Source organism: Poromitra crassiceps (genome assembly GCF_964638095.1).
Source record: "Poromitra crassiceps genome assembly, chromosome: 11".
Lineage (NCBI taxonomy): Eukaryota > Metazoa > Chordata > Actinopteri > Beryciformes > Melamphaidae > Poromitra > Poromitra crassiceps.
The window spans coordinates 26,384,158-26,398,956 of NC_139643.1; the positions used below are offsets into that span (position 1 = coordinate 26,384,158).

Here is a 14,799-nt window from a genome sequence, read left to right on the forward strand (position 1 = left end):
AGGGCAAACTAGATGATACCATGCAACGTGAATTCACAGCAAACTAGATGATACCATGCAATGTGAATTCAGGGCAAACTAGATGATACCATGCAATGTGAATTCAGGGCAAACTAGATGATACCATGCAACGTGAATTCACAGCAAACTAGATGATACCATGCAACGTGAATTCACAGCAAACTAGATGATACCATGCAATGTGAATTCAGGGCAAACTAGATGATACCATGCAATGTGAATTCAGGGCAAATGCTATTTCCAGTTCCCAGCAGGAAATTACACCCACACCACATACACAGGCTGTGGACACACATACAACACACGGACAATGGGCATTTTCATGCAAACGTGCACGCGCACACGACACACACACACACACACACACACACACACACACACACACACAGCATCGGCGGTGCCCTGACCATAGGGAGTTTGTGCTGAGCTGGTGGGGACGTCAGGCTGAATCAATGTGAGGACAGCTGACTGGACATGCCTATTCATCTGCCAAAGAAAAGAGAGAGAGAGAGAGAGGGAGAGAGAGGGGGCGAGGGATGCTAAAGGAAAGGCGTAAGCCCCTGGAGCTACATGTTAGCGTCTCTGCATTACTTGACACAGTGTTGAGGATGAAAGCTGAAGAGTGGGAAACACGGGATCTACTGAAGCAGAGAGAAGAAACAGGACAACACCGGGGATGTGGTGCACATTGGTTTTAACTTAAGATGTATTTTCTTGTGCTGTTAAAAATAAAATAAAAAGCTAGCTAAGCAGGAGCACAAAACGTCTGGATAAGCACGACACAAAATGCAAGTTCATTTACTCACATAGGACTTTAGCAAGAAAAACCCTTTGTGGTCTGATTGAGGAAAATGAAGATATTGGCGGGGAAATGGGCTGCTTGGACAAAGGCATAATCACATACTGTAGAGGCGGCTAGCTCCATACTGATGGCCCCTTTATTCCCATCTGTTGCCCTCACATCTCTGACTTTATCCCTATTGTGTTAACTCATTATGTTCGCCTTAACCTTAACCCCTTAATTGCCACCCTCCAGTTTCTCTTGCACATCCTCCCCCCCTCGAGACAGTGTGCCACATAGCCCATGCACTAATCTGATGGCGTCTGCCCACCAAACACCTGCCATCTCTGTGCAAACTCCTAAACCCCTCCCCTTCCAGAGACCACTCCCATATGGAGAGCCAAAGTCACGGCCACTTCCGGAGTAGGCATGTGCACCAAGAGATTTCATCCATCATTTTCTTTCCCATAGACACTTCGTAAAATGCTTCTGAAGATAGTTTTACTTAGTCAAACCAAACCATTCAGCTATATTTAGAAAGAGTAGAGTCAGACCAAACCATTCGCTGTATTTAGAAACAGGAGAGATCATAGTACATTTCACTCGGAGCAAAAAGTGGGGGGGAAAAACGTAATTAAAAAAAATCTTTTTTCTACGTTTTTTGTTTTGTTTTGGTGAAATGTTCTATGGTCTCTCCTGATCTTAAATAGATCTGAATCGCTTGGTTTGACCAAGTAAAACGATTTTTATAAGCATTTTATGAAATGTCTATGGGAAAATAAAGGACGGATGAAAACTCTCGGTGCGCACGCCTAACCCGGAAGTGGCCGTGACTTTGGCTCTCTCTATTCCAGTACAAGGAGATGAGCACGCATGACCGCAAGCGTGCGTGATGCCTGCAGGCGGGCAACAAACACATAAATTAGATACAGATCATATCTAGATTCAGACAGACAACACCCCACCCCCGTGAACAACAACATCACACCACAGTCCATGTATTTTTCTATCCTTTCTGTCTGTGTGTGCACCTAGTTTCTCCTCACATTCAGAGACGGCTCATCTCACACAGAGTGACATGTCGTCTTTTGTCCTGCCTCTTTGGCCCAGACATAGATTTCCAAGACAGTGACGTGGAGACAGAGGCCCCCTTTGCTTCAACAATAACTATGTGGACCCCCCTGTGAGGGCTGGAGGGCCCGACATGAGGCGACGTGACAGTTCTGGTGCCGCTGACACAATAGCAGGTTCTTCTTTTGACTGGCTGGCTGGCTATACGCCCTGCCATACTTTCTTTTCACTATTACAGTTTTCACAAACGCTCATGTTTCCCCCGAGGAACAAACCAGACTATATGACACGATTCTCTTCTTCATGGACAACAAATCTGTGTTTGTCCCCCATAAAATCTGGGATGATTTTGTCTATTTTTATCTGTTGTCTGAGAGGTTTTAGGGCCACATATTATATCAAAAAACTTTGTGCAGTCTGAGAAAGTTTTACCGAGACTAATGGCAAGTTGGTTGCTGCTGCTGACAGTATATATCTAATAATTGTACATACTGTGGTTGTGTTAAAAATGACATCACTGAAAGGATAATGCTCTAAAGACAACATTGGTGACAGACAATGTGATATCTCTCCTGTTATTTCTAAACACAATAGAAAAGTATCCGTTGTTACCATACCTTTACTCACAAACTGACATTAGCGCTTACGCCAGAATCAGGTCTGTGTGTGTGTGTGTGTGTGTGTGTGTGTGTGTGTGTGTGTGTGTGTGTCATGTCTGTGTGTATTAGAGCGCGGGTCAGTGTATCTCCACGTGTGTGTGTGTGTGTGTGTGTGTGTGTGTGTGTGTGTGTGTGTGTGTGTGCATGTCGCGTGTAACATGATGTTTGTTGATAATGGATTATTGATTGTGAATTAGAGTAGACTGCCCTCAGGGCTCATCCTGGTTGGCCAGGAATGAATACATCTCTTCATGCGTCACCTCACACACTCAATTTAGGCATAGGGAACCAAGGGCACACACACACACACACACACACACACACACACACACACACACACACACACACTCTCACACTTGTGGAGATACACTGACCCGCGCTCTAATACATACAGACAGGCGTCGCTCATCCAGTAAGTAGGGACAAAGGCTATTCCAGAGTCTGTGTAATGCAAACTGCTTCAGTGCTCTCTCTCTCTCTCTCTCTCTCTCTCTCTCTCTCTCTCTCTCTCTCTCTCTCTCTCTCTCTCTCTCTCTCTCCCTCTCTCTCTCTCTTTAGGTTTCTTACAATCTCAATTAAATCACCATATGCATGCACAGAGCTTCTGCTGTCAATATTGGTGTATTTGTTGTGATTTTCTTTATGAAAATGCAAAATGGTTATACAATCTTAGAGCAGTATCTGTATTAGAGAATCATCTAGTTGGTCAGTGGTCAGGGAGATAACAGCATGTGTGTCTGAGTGACAATTAAGCAATTGAACGATTTGAGAACGGTCTTTGACCAATCAGATTGCTTGGTCCGAACTACATGTTGTATAAAATTGTCATTATTGAATTCCTTAAATATCCACATTCATCAGTGCTTTTTGCAACAACAACAAATCCAGATGCATTTTGCATTGCTACTTTGTCTGGTCCATTCATCACCGTGTTAACCAATCAGACTGGTCCATTCATCACCGTGTTAACCAATCAGACTGGTCCATTCATCACCGTGTTAACCAATCAGACTAAATGATGGTAAATACTAGTGTGTGTCAACCTACAGTGTAGTGAAAGCGGTGCTAATATTTTCCCACTGTCTAGCCTACATTACCATGAACATTTCCCTCTTCACTTGGGAATGATCATTATATACAGTATATACCGCATAATTATGCTGGTTGGTTAATAACATTACGGTAGATGGAATAGTAACTTTATCTTTTCAGCTCTCATCTCTGAAAAATACTGTATGATCATTTTGTGAATTTCAATTAGAAATGTCATCATCTCTAACAATGAACAATCTCTTTTTCCATTTTCAGATTTTCTTGTCAAAGGAGTATACAAAATGATGTAAGAACATCTCATCAAAAATCAGGATGGAGACTGAAGCAGTGACTGTTTACGCATTCTTGATGCCCATTCTGAGAACTTAATTGGAACATATACTGTCCTCCAGTTGGAAGATATACTGTCCTTCGCATACCGGTACTTAAGGATTTATTACACAGCCTGTGCTTTTTGAACAACCAGCGCTCTGGAGGGCGCCATGGAGACGGAACAGAGGGAGGGTGCATCACCAAAAAGCACAGCCATCGTAAAGCCTGAGGAAGAGGAAGATGAGACCTCTGGCCACACGTGTGGAGTGTGTGCTCGTACCTTTCCTCTCCTCAGCTCTCTGTCGCAGCACATGAGGAGACACACGCGGGAGAAGCCATACAAGTGTCCGTACTGTGAGCACAGGACAGCCCAGAAGGGCAGTTTGAAGGCCCACATCCGAAGCCATAAGCTAGGCCTACTCAGCCATAACCTGGGCGTCAAGGTGGGGGATGGAGAACAAGGGCAGAAAGATAATACGAAGGTACCTGATGGCGCTCCTCCTGAATTAATTAACACCTCTGACAAGGCCCATAACGTCAATGGGAAGATGAAGAAGAAGGAGGCCAAGAAAAAGGTGAAAAGCAAAGACGCAGTAGCCGGTGTGGAGGAAACGACGTGCAGCAAAGAAGCGGCGGACGAGGAGGCTGAAGCCGGGCCCGTCTCCTGCAGCTTGTGTAGCCAGGTGTTCCCTCAGGTGCTGCTCCTCAAAGCCCACATGAAAAGGCACCGGAGCTCCCAGGACCACGGCTGCCGGATCTGCGGACGGCGTTTCCGCCAAGCGTGGTTCCTCCAAAGCCACATGCGCATTCACCGGGTCAAGGCCCAGGCCCAGCGAGGCGGCAAGAACGACGACGCGTCGCCCGCCACCATCAACGGTGTCCCTCACGATCCGGCATCCTTGACAAACGACGAGTGCCTCTATGAGCTCTGCGCCGGCTGTGGTCACTTCTTCTCCGACCGCACGACCTTGCGGATACACGAGAAGCTGCATAAACAGAACCCCGGCCGCACCCCGACGCCGGGCCAGCCACAGCAAGACCCCGACGACTCGGAGTTAAACGTCGCTAAGAGGCAGCTTTTAGAAACGCTAAACCTCACGTGCGTCGGAGCCGGGGACGCGCCCGACGACGAGCGGAGCCTGGGCAGACGGATTCCACAGCTGGATCCTGTTTGTAGTTACCAAGCCTGGCAGCTGGCCACCAGGGGGCGACTAGTCGAGGCCACCGAGAAGTGTCTGGGATGGGACGAGAGACTGGCGGATGCCGAGGTGGCGTACGACAGGGAGAAAGGCGAGTACGTGCCGCTGAAGCAGGAGAGGAAGAGGAAACAAATGGACACTTGTAGCTCCTCCAACATGAAGAAGAAGAAAGGCGGTGTGAGCCAAGACCACACGTCAGACATCTTGGCTCACGCTAAAGTTAGTGCTAACAGTCCCCAGACTGACCGTATCCTGTTGAACGGACTTGGTCATGCGTTTTATGGGGCACTGCAGAAGAAGAAGGTTAAAGACGTTTATTCCACGCAACAAACCAGCAGTATCCGGAACCACGAGCAGGAAGGTAAGACGTACACAATACACCACACTATTTAATCCACACTACAGAACCACGAGCAGGAAGGTAATGCCTACCCCACACTACAGGATTTTCAAATCCTTGAAGATTATAAAAATCTTGAGAGCCCACACACTACAGGACAGAGAGAGCCGATTTTTTAACATTTCAATCTTGGGACACACACACAATCGCGTCTGTTCAAACGCAACCCCACACACTAGAAGATTATGCCGAAGATTCACCTTGGAAGCAGGGCTCGACGTTAACTTTTAAAATGCCTATTCAGTGTGCGCACCGGGTGTAGTAGTAGTAATAATGATAATAATAATAATAATAATACATTTGTGTCATTTCGTTTTCTAAACAAATCTTATTTTTTGTTTTTATAATGCATTTGCACTGAAAGGATTTGTTTAACTAATATTTGCGCGGACAGCCGCGTCCATTCGGGGTGTAGGCCTACTGTGCACGGCCAGGCGAAAACCGTCTGCACAGGTGCCTTGTGGAGGGGGCGTCTGCTGATTTGACTCACTTTTCCGTGCGGACACTCGCCGATGCGGGAAGCATATGAGACCTAAGCGCTTGTTGTAGGCTACATGCTTTGCAGTATAGCATTAGTTTTCCGTCCCGTTCAAAGACGCACGGGTATTTCACCTCGATGACAATTTCCTCGTTCTTTGTTTCTGTGCGGGGCTGCGGGCGGACGCATTATTTTGCGAAAAACTGTAATGGAAACGCAGCTATTACTGGCTCTCTGCTCAAGATGCAATCGCCTGTCGGGTTGTAAATATCTAACATGTTAGATATGCCCGATTCACAATCGGGAAGAGGCAGTCTTCCCGATTGTGAATCTTTGAACCCCACACACTACAGGATCTTTTGGGAAGATTATCTGCCCGACGCGCTTCAAATCGGGAGCGCCCCCGAGAAAATCGGGAGGGGGGAATCTTGGCCATAATCTTGCAAATTATCCTGTAGTGTGGGGTAGGCATAAGATGTACAGAATACACCACACTATTTAATCCACACTACAGAACCACGATCAGGAAGGTAAGACGTACACAATACACCACACTATTGAATCCACACTACAGAACCACGAGCAGGAAGGTGGTAAAACGTACACAATACACCACACTATTGAATCCACACTACAGAACCATGATCAGGAAGGTAAGACATACACAATACACCACACTATTGAATCCACACTACAGAACCATGATCAGGAAGGTAAAACGTACACAATACACCACACTATTGAATCCACACTACAGAACCACGAGCAGGAAGGTGGTAAAACGTACACAATACACCACACTATTGAATCCACACTACAGAACCATGATCAGGAAGGTAAGACATACACAATACACCACACTATTGAATCCACACTACAGAACCATGATCAGGAAGGTAAAACGTACACAATACACCACACTATTGAATCCACACTACAGAACCATGATCAGGAAGGTAAGACATACACAATACACCACACTATTGAATCCACACTACAGAACCATGATCAGGAAGGTAAAACGTACACAATACACCACACTATTGAATCCACACTACAGAACCACGAGCAGGAAGGTGGTAAAACGTACACAATACACCACACTATTTAATCCACACTACAGAACCACGAGCAGGAAGGTAAGATGTACACAATACACCACACTATTTAATCCACACTATAGCTTGTGTAAGATGGTAACAATACCTTGAAATGAGGGCTGAAAGGGAGTTTACCAGAACGTATATTATCAGTCAATGAAGAGGACAATTGTTTTGTACATTCTTGTTTGAAACAAGTATTCAGAGCTCATGTTTGCTGACATTGTGCAACTGTTACGTTTCCTGATAAGGCACATTTTACATTTAATATTTGACCATCAACTACACATGAAGCTCAAGATTTGAGTAAAGTATAATAATAATAATAATAATAATAATAATAATAATAATAATAATAATAATAATAATAATAATAATAATAATCATTTATTTTATAAAGCACTTTTCAATGACTCAAAGACGCTGACACAGTATGAGTACATAGAAAACAAGATAACAACAGGCAACAGATACAAGTAACAATGAACACATAGATCATGGATATATTATGGAAACAGAGGGGAGGGAGGGAGAGTGTGGGAGGGATCCGGGGCCGGACAGAAGACAGAGGGAGGTGGAAAAAGGGGAGGAGGCGAGGTTTGGATGGTGGAACGGTGAGGGGAACAGTGGATGAGGATCGGAGGGTACGGTTAGGACGATGGGGGAGAAGGAGGTCAGTCAGATAAGGGGGGGCCAGGCTATGGAGGGCTTTGAAGGTGAGGAGGAGCAGTTTGAAGTGAATGCATTCTTTGATGGGGAGCCAGTGTAAAGCCAGCATAACTGGATGACATGATACTGTAGTAGATCATATCCCTCTTGTGCTGTAAAGTACATTACATTTGCCAGGCTAGTAATGTGGAGATGTATACTTAATCAGACAGCTTGAGTAGAATCAGTTGTGTCTAGTGTTTAGAATGAATATTATATTGTGGAGAAGGGAGACCTCTTGTGAATTCACGATTGAATTACACTTAACATAAAGGTAAATGCACTTCAATAAAGGTTTGACCATCTGCTGACAGCTCACAGTTCATTAGAGTGTTATGAGAGGTTCCATTGTTCAAATCCTGCAGATGTGTTGTGTAACTCATGCTGGATGCCTGACTCAACTGGAGTTGCAGTCGGCAGTTTGGAAGCAAGATTAAACTAGCTAAGCGTCTTCCCTACCCCCATGTGTTAATCAGCAGAAGCAGATCATTGACTGTTATTTGTGCATGTACTTAGGATATCCACATCAACACAGTTAGATAAGTAGTCAAATTAAGTAGTAGTGTTATATGCAAGCTTTGATGCTCAAAAACTGGAGGATTATGACCAGGAAAATACAGTTTGTTTGTTTTTAACTTGGAAGTATATCTGCGTAGCGTAAGTTATGTAATGAGATATTTGAATAACAATGTAAATAAATAAAAAAGTGCTACAACAATCCTGTTTAAGTTTAAATAGAAACTGCTGTTAATATTCTGTCTCAAACTTCTACCAGTAAGGTTTTCGAAAGTGTTGCAGACAGACAATTAAAAATATTCAGCCACACACAAAATAATTCGAGAAACACTGATATTCCTTATTTTGGCTCTTAGGCATTCACATACTGTAGCTAAACCGCTTCTGTTTACCTGCTGGTTTCTTCTCCTTCTCACATGTCTTTGCAGTTTATTTTGAGATGGTAGACATGATGATACAGCCATTACACTCAATTAAAATAGACAATAATTACATTTAAAAGCTTTAAAAGGCCATAACTTTTAAGTCGGATTTACCATTCCACCCCTCCACCATTTCCCCCCCCCATGAGCACATTTTCAACATCCTTCGTGCATAAATATGGTCAATATGTGCAAGTCAAGAAGGGTTTGAAATACCAGTGTAACTTGATGACTTCTTCAGGATCTCTGTCTGGAACATGAATGTCAAATGCATTCAAGTCGGTGCTGGACGCATAGCCTACTGTATATTATACCTGTGTCCATGACACTATGAAAGTTGATATGGTCGTCATAGTCTTCACTTTGACCACTTCCAATTCCCCTTCCCTTCTGCTCTCATCTACAGATAAAAAGCCATACTTGTGCGAGCACTGTGATTTCCACACTGTCGACGCCTCGCTCCTCAGGTCTCACCTGCACAGGCAGCACCAGGACCTCCTGGGTCCCTGCAGCAAACAGAGCAGCGTTTCGGACCACCTTAGCCAAGCTGGTCCCAAAGCCTCCAGATACATGGACTACCTCAGAAATAGGAGTGCGTTACTTCGTCAGCCACATTGGAATCCACCTGTCCAGGGGCGGGCGGAGTCGAGCGTTAAAACGGACAAATCAAAAGGTGCTGAGGTGAAAGTGAAGGGGGATGGCACTGTTGATGCTGCCAGTCTCCTCAATCTGTCAGTGTTACCTGCAGGTGACGGAGATGATGACACCATGAACTCTCAGGTCAACGCAGAGGGCCTGGCCAGACACCAGTGCCCATATTGTTCCCACACCAGCAACTACCCAGAGGTGCTGTGGATCCACCAGCGTGTCTCCCACAGGGTGGATGGCAGCAGCTCCCTGGCACCCAGGTGGGCACCCTGCACCGGCAGCTTCAAGAGTTCAAAGACAGGCTCTGCCCAGTGGAGACGCACCGGGCCTCCACCATTCCTCCAGGGCAAGGACTGCCCGGCTCTAGCCACACCAAGAACTCAGCGCACGCAACCACCAGGCGGCGGCGGCGGCAGCAGCACCAAGCGGTCAGCGCCGAAGACCCACTCAGGTGTCCCTACCAACCGGTCCAAGCCCAGCACTCAATCAAAGCACCCTGCAGACGGGACGCCATCTAGTGGGAGGATGGGACTCCTACCTCAAAAGAAGTCTGGTGAGAAGAACCGCGCAGTGGAGGGGGGAAGCAAGGGCAACAACGTTCAAGTGACTTCATCAAGCAGTGCTGCACGTAGCAAAAGCCTCCCTGGTTTCCAGTCTACAAGCTGCCCCAAACCCCGAGGCCACAGGGTGGCAGCGGAGGGCAACCTACTCCCACAAGAGGGCTTGGGTTTTATGTTGGCCCGCAATCATGACAGGACTTCATCCAATACGGCTGATAGACTCCAGCCCCACAGGCAGACATGTGACTCAGATAGACTCCACCCCCACAGGCAGACATGTGACTCCCCTGCAGGTCCTAAAGGTCCTGACGTTTGGTCTGCCATGAACATGTGGGGGATGCACGGCAGCAAAGCATACTTACAACCACTCCTTTATGCTCAGGGAAAGACTGGATCCACAGGAGAAATGCCAATGGACATTGATATTATGAGTCTCTTGAAAAACTACAATCCCCATGATCTGGCTGCTCTGTACCAGCACTGGGGGTTTGTCGATCCCAGGCTTGATCCACAAGGTAAGGAGGAACTTGGTTTTGGTATTTCATTGACTGTATGTAAATAATAGATGGTGAATACTGCTTTGTTCTGTGATAGAAAGAGTGGACGGAGGCCAATATCAATGTAAGGCTGAAATTCAAATTCAATGCATGGAAAAAAGACTAGGTCCATAAAGATGGTGGTGATTGTTTGTGTTTGGATGCTTTGCACTGAGGGATGGTGAAGCAGGAAGCCTGGACTATTGATAAAAAACAACAACATGCAAACCTCCGACTGAGACACGACCGGGATATTCATATAAATACATGCACTTTCATTCATAAATATCTGTTTCCTTTCTCCTGTTTTTACAGCAATGTTGCAGTTAAATAGACATTTTGGAAATGAAGTCCATTCCTCCCCTGAAGCTTCCAAACAGGTATGTTTTCTTTACAGCATATTGTATGCAGGTTCCAGTTTAATCCAAAAAGTGGATGGATAAAAAGTGTCTCATATTCTTATATTCAACCCACTGAAGGGGGGGATGAAAACAGATTGAGCAATAGCATAATTTATATTTAATCAATTACTTACGGTTTTCAACTGAATTTTCTGAATGTAAAGTCAGTTTACAATCAAACTAAATTAAGATCGCCACAAGAATCCCTCTATCCCTCACAAGTATGTAAATTTATAATGTGTGTGTGTGTGTGTGTGTGTGTGTGTGTGTGTGTGTGTGTGTGTGTGTGTGTGTGTGTCTGTGTGTGTACATTGTCTGACTACAGTATAAATATGAGTGTGTGTCTGCATGTTTTCGTCGTGTGTTTGCATGCGTGGCTGTCTTCTTGCTCCTCTTTTTCTTAAGAGAGGCTGACAGGAATGAGGCAAACAAATAATCATGAAAAAACATGGTGGTCCCCCTCAGGGTAGAAAGCGCCTAGCGTCTCCATATGGTGTGTCATCAGCCTGTCAGTCAGGCCTACCCTGATGCTGCCTACAACTGTTCTTTGCCTCCTCCTCTTTCCCCCTGAGAGGAAACACATGTGGAAACTAGAGATGGGCAATATCAGGGGGGAAGATTGACAAATCAAGACAAAAGAAAATATGGTCTAAATGGTGTGGGCCATATTGAATAGGATCATGGAACAATATTTTGTCCATTCATTGTTATTCTTTTTATACTAGAATGTTCCCTGTTCCCAGCTTCACTTGCCACACACTCTATCTATCCATAGCGCTCATTTTCGAGGACAAAAAGTTAATTTTAGCAGGACTTATGAGGTAAAATAATGGAGATTCTGTCAAATAACCTGTTGTTGCGCACGTATCCCCACAAATTGGCACATCATTAAGTAGCAGAACTGGTGAAAATGCTGTATGTACTATTTCATGAGGGACATTAACACAAAATGCTCAGAATTCTGATAAATGTAAAAGACTGCAGTTGGACTTAATGCATCTGTCCACAGGCAATGACACTATACTGAATCAAAATAAAAAGGAGACTGGAAAAAGAGAAATTTAATCAAGTTCAACTTGAACTCTATCATCTTGTCTACTTGTACAACCAAACTGAACTAAACTCAAAATGTATGTGCAATGTGTTCAGTTTTTGTCTTGTGCGCTCACTACGCCACGAGATGGCACTATCCTATAGGCCAGCCTGATTGCTGTTGGGTCTGCAAGTGCATTTATTTGTGCAGCATTAAGCCAGGTGGTACCAATTTTAAGTTATCTGAGGATATATTGAAGAAAATTCATAAGATTTCAAAATTAATTTATGAATTATTCTTATACAATGAAGATAAACTAATGAAAAATCCAAAACTATAATAACCCTGATTCACAGGTAATTTCTCACAGCTTGTCTTGACACGTCCTGCTGCAAATACCTAATGTGTCTCTCATCATCCATATTTAACCTAAAAATGAACCAGATAACTGAGTGGTTACTATGAATAAAACAAAACAGTAAACTAAGGATAGTTATATATATATATTACATTATATTATTATATATACTGTACATATTATATATAGATATAGAAATTCCAACACAACCTCATGTTTCATATAGGTTGCAGCAAGGTGTTTCAAGGCATTGGAATACCTGGAAACTCCCCGTGTCTAAATGATTCATCCAGTCCCTCAGCACAGTTCCCCTCTGAGTTAGCATCTGTGATCTGTGTTTCCACCATTCAAATGTTTCAGGGTGCGTTATGCACTGTGCTGCCTCATTTACTGCTAGGATGAGAGTGTGAAAGTATGGTGCTCCTCACACACACATACACACACACACACACACACACACACACACACACACACACACACACACACACACACACACACACACACACACACACACACACACACACACAGACACACACACACACACACACACACACACACACACACACACACACACACACACACACACAGACACTAGGGATTCGATGACTCCACATTTTTTCAAGTCGACGTTTCTACCAATAAAGTCGAGTCGACGTTGCTTAATCGTCATGTGGCGCAAAACTGGAGGTCTTGTTTAGTGAGTTGAGGACAGCAGGGGGCGACGCAGGTCCAGGGTTATGACATATTGTTCACGTGAATAGCGATCATCATGCCATCCGCTCACTACCTGCTCTCACTGCAACTCCTCGTCATCACACACACCAACTAGAAGCCGGCTAAACTGTGGATAGAAACCTGTCATATTGTAGATCTCCTCTTTTAAGCATCGCCTCCTCCTGTGCATGCCAGCTCCTTGAGTCTTGCACCGGCGGGCCACACACCGCACGCACTGTCAGGGGATATGGGGTTTAGTTCAGTCCCGACAACACGTAGCAAAATGTTTATTTAAACGGAAACGGTGGTGCATTGAAGCATGCGAGGTAACATGGCTGTCAACCTGGAAATAGTTAAGAAAATGGTGCACACGTTTTCATATAATTGAACACACCCCAGCTGATCCCTAAATTGTTAGTGAGCCACTCGCAACAATAAAAGCACTCCGATAGTGAGAAAAACAACAACGAACGTGCAAAGCCACATATAGTTATAAGCCAATAACGTAGCAGCTTACTGCTTTGATTAGCAAATACATTTAGAACAAGTCAATGTATCGAAATGAGTGAAAACGACACGATGAGAAGAGCAGCCAGATGGCTGCCTGGGGCAGTGCTTTGAACGCAAGTCTCAAAGAACTTTTCGACGTCCTCTGGCGTCGATGCGTGATACTGACGTTGACGCATCGAAACGTTGATTAGTTCATGCAACCCCTCACACACACACACACACACACACACACACACACACACACACTCTCTTTCTCTCTCTCTCTCGCTCTCTCTCTCTCTCTGTTGCTTGACCTAACCGATGTGCCTCTTCTGCAGGTGACCAGCCGCTCCGCTTCATCCTCAGGGTCTCTTCAGAAAGGAACGTGACGAGATGTTCCTGGTTGCTTCCAGCTTCGCTGTTCTTTAATGGAACCAGACATAAAACTCCTTGGGGACAGAGGCAACGTGATAGTGCACAATCTATGCAAAGCAATGAGGTGGACTTGTTTCATTCTGATTATTTTGTCATTGTTTCACTGGAAGGTGAGTGCGATGCTCACATTCTCACAAAAACTGCTTTTCATTGGGTTAAGATGTGGAAACCACTGTTTCTGCTCATTCAGACAGTGGGCAAGATGATAAGGAGATAGTGTGTAGAGGGACACTGGCTCTGGTGGAAATGTACTGTGAAGCCAGCAAGGATTCAGAGATGGTTTTGTGGGCTCACAGAAATATGTTGGTTTTTGGGGCTCATACTGTAATGAGCTCCAGCTGTAGAGATCCCACACACATGTATTTTTTTTTACACAATATAAAATACCAAATCGCACAAACGAGGATGGCACTGAGAACATTCAAAAGCGGTTCAGACTGAGATGTAGGCTGAGCCTTGAAATGTTCACTGCATTTTTACTTGTATATATCAAAACAGCTGAAATTAGTTTTTCTCTGTATTTGGAGCCTGTATGCCTGCGAAACATCTGTTTGACTTAGGATAAGTAAGTATGGCAGTGTCGCAACACGTGCAGAATTTGAAATGGAAGAGTAGAATGCAATACAGGTAGTACACTATAATACAGGTAGTACACTGTCACATTTGAGTACTGATACATATTTATAGGTATCAGAGTACGGATCGTAGACCCGTTCTTTCCTCTAGAGACCATGTTGATTGAGATGACAAAGTGAACTTCTCAGTGGTGGTCTGGCTACGGTAATTGTCATCCATCACTATGCTTTGTGAGGCTTTGACAAATATAGTGCAAGTATAGAAGGAAAGTACTGTGCTTAAATCACTCTTGTAGTTACGTGCATTTTAGTTGTGGAGAGGAAAACACT

General features: G+C 44.6%; 1 protein-coding gene across 1 annotated transcript; it reads left to right on the top strand.

Moving 5' to 3' along the window:
* Nucleotides 1–4,067: 4,067 nt before the first annotated feature.
* LOC310784935 (zinc finger protein 516-like) lies at nt 4,068–13,848 on the top strand (the record flags this gene model as incomplete). Its single annotated transcript, XM_083645958.1, has 4 exons — nt 4,068–5,457; nt 9,127–10,443; nt 10,780–10,844; nt 13,798–13,848. The coding sequence occupies 4 exons, from the start codon at nt 4,068–4,070 to the stop codon at nt 13,846–13,848; spliced, it is 2,823 nt and encodes a 940-aa protein (XP_083502084.1).
* Nucleotides 13,849–14,799: the final 951 nt, after the last annotated feature.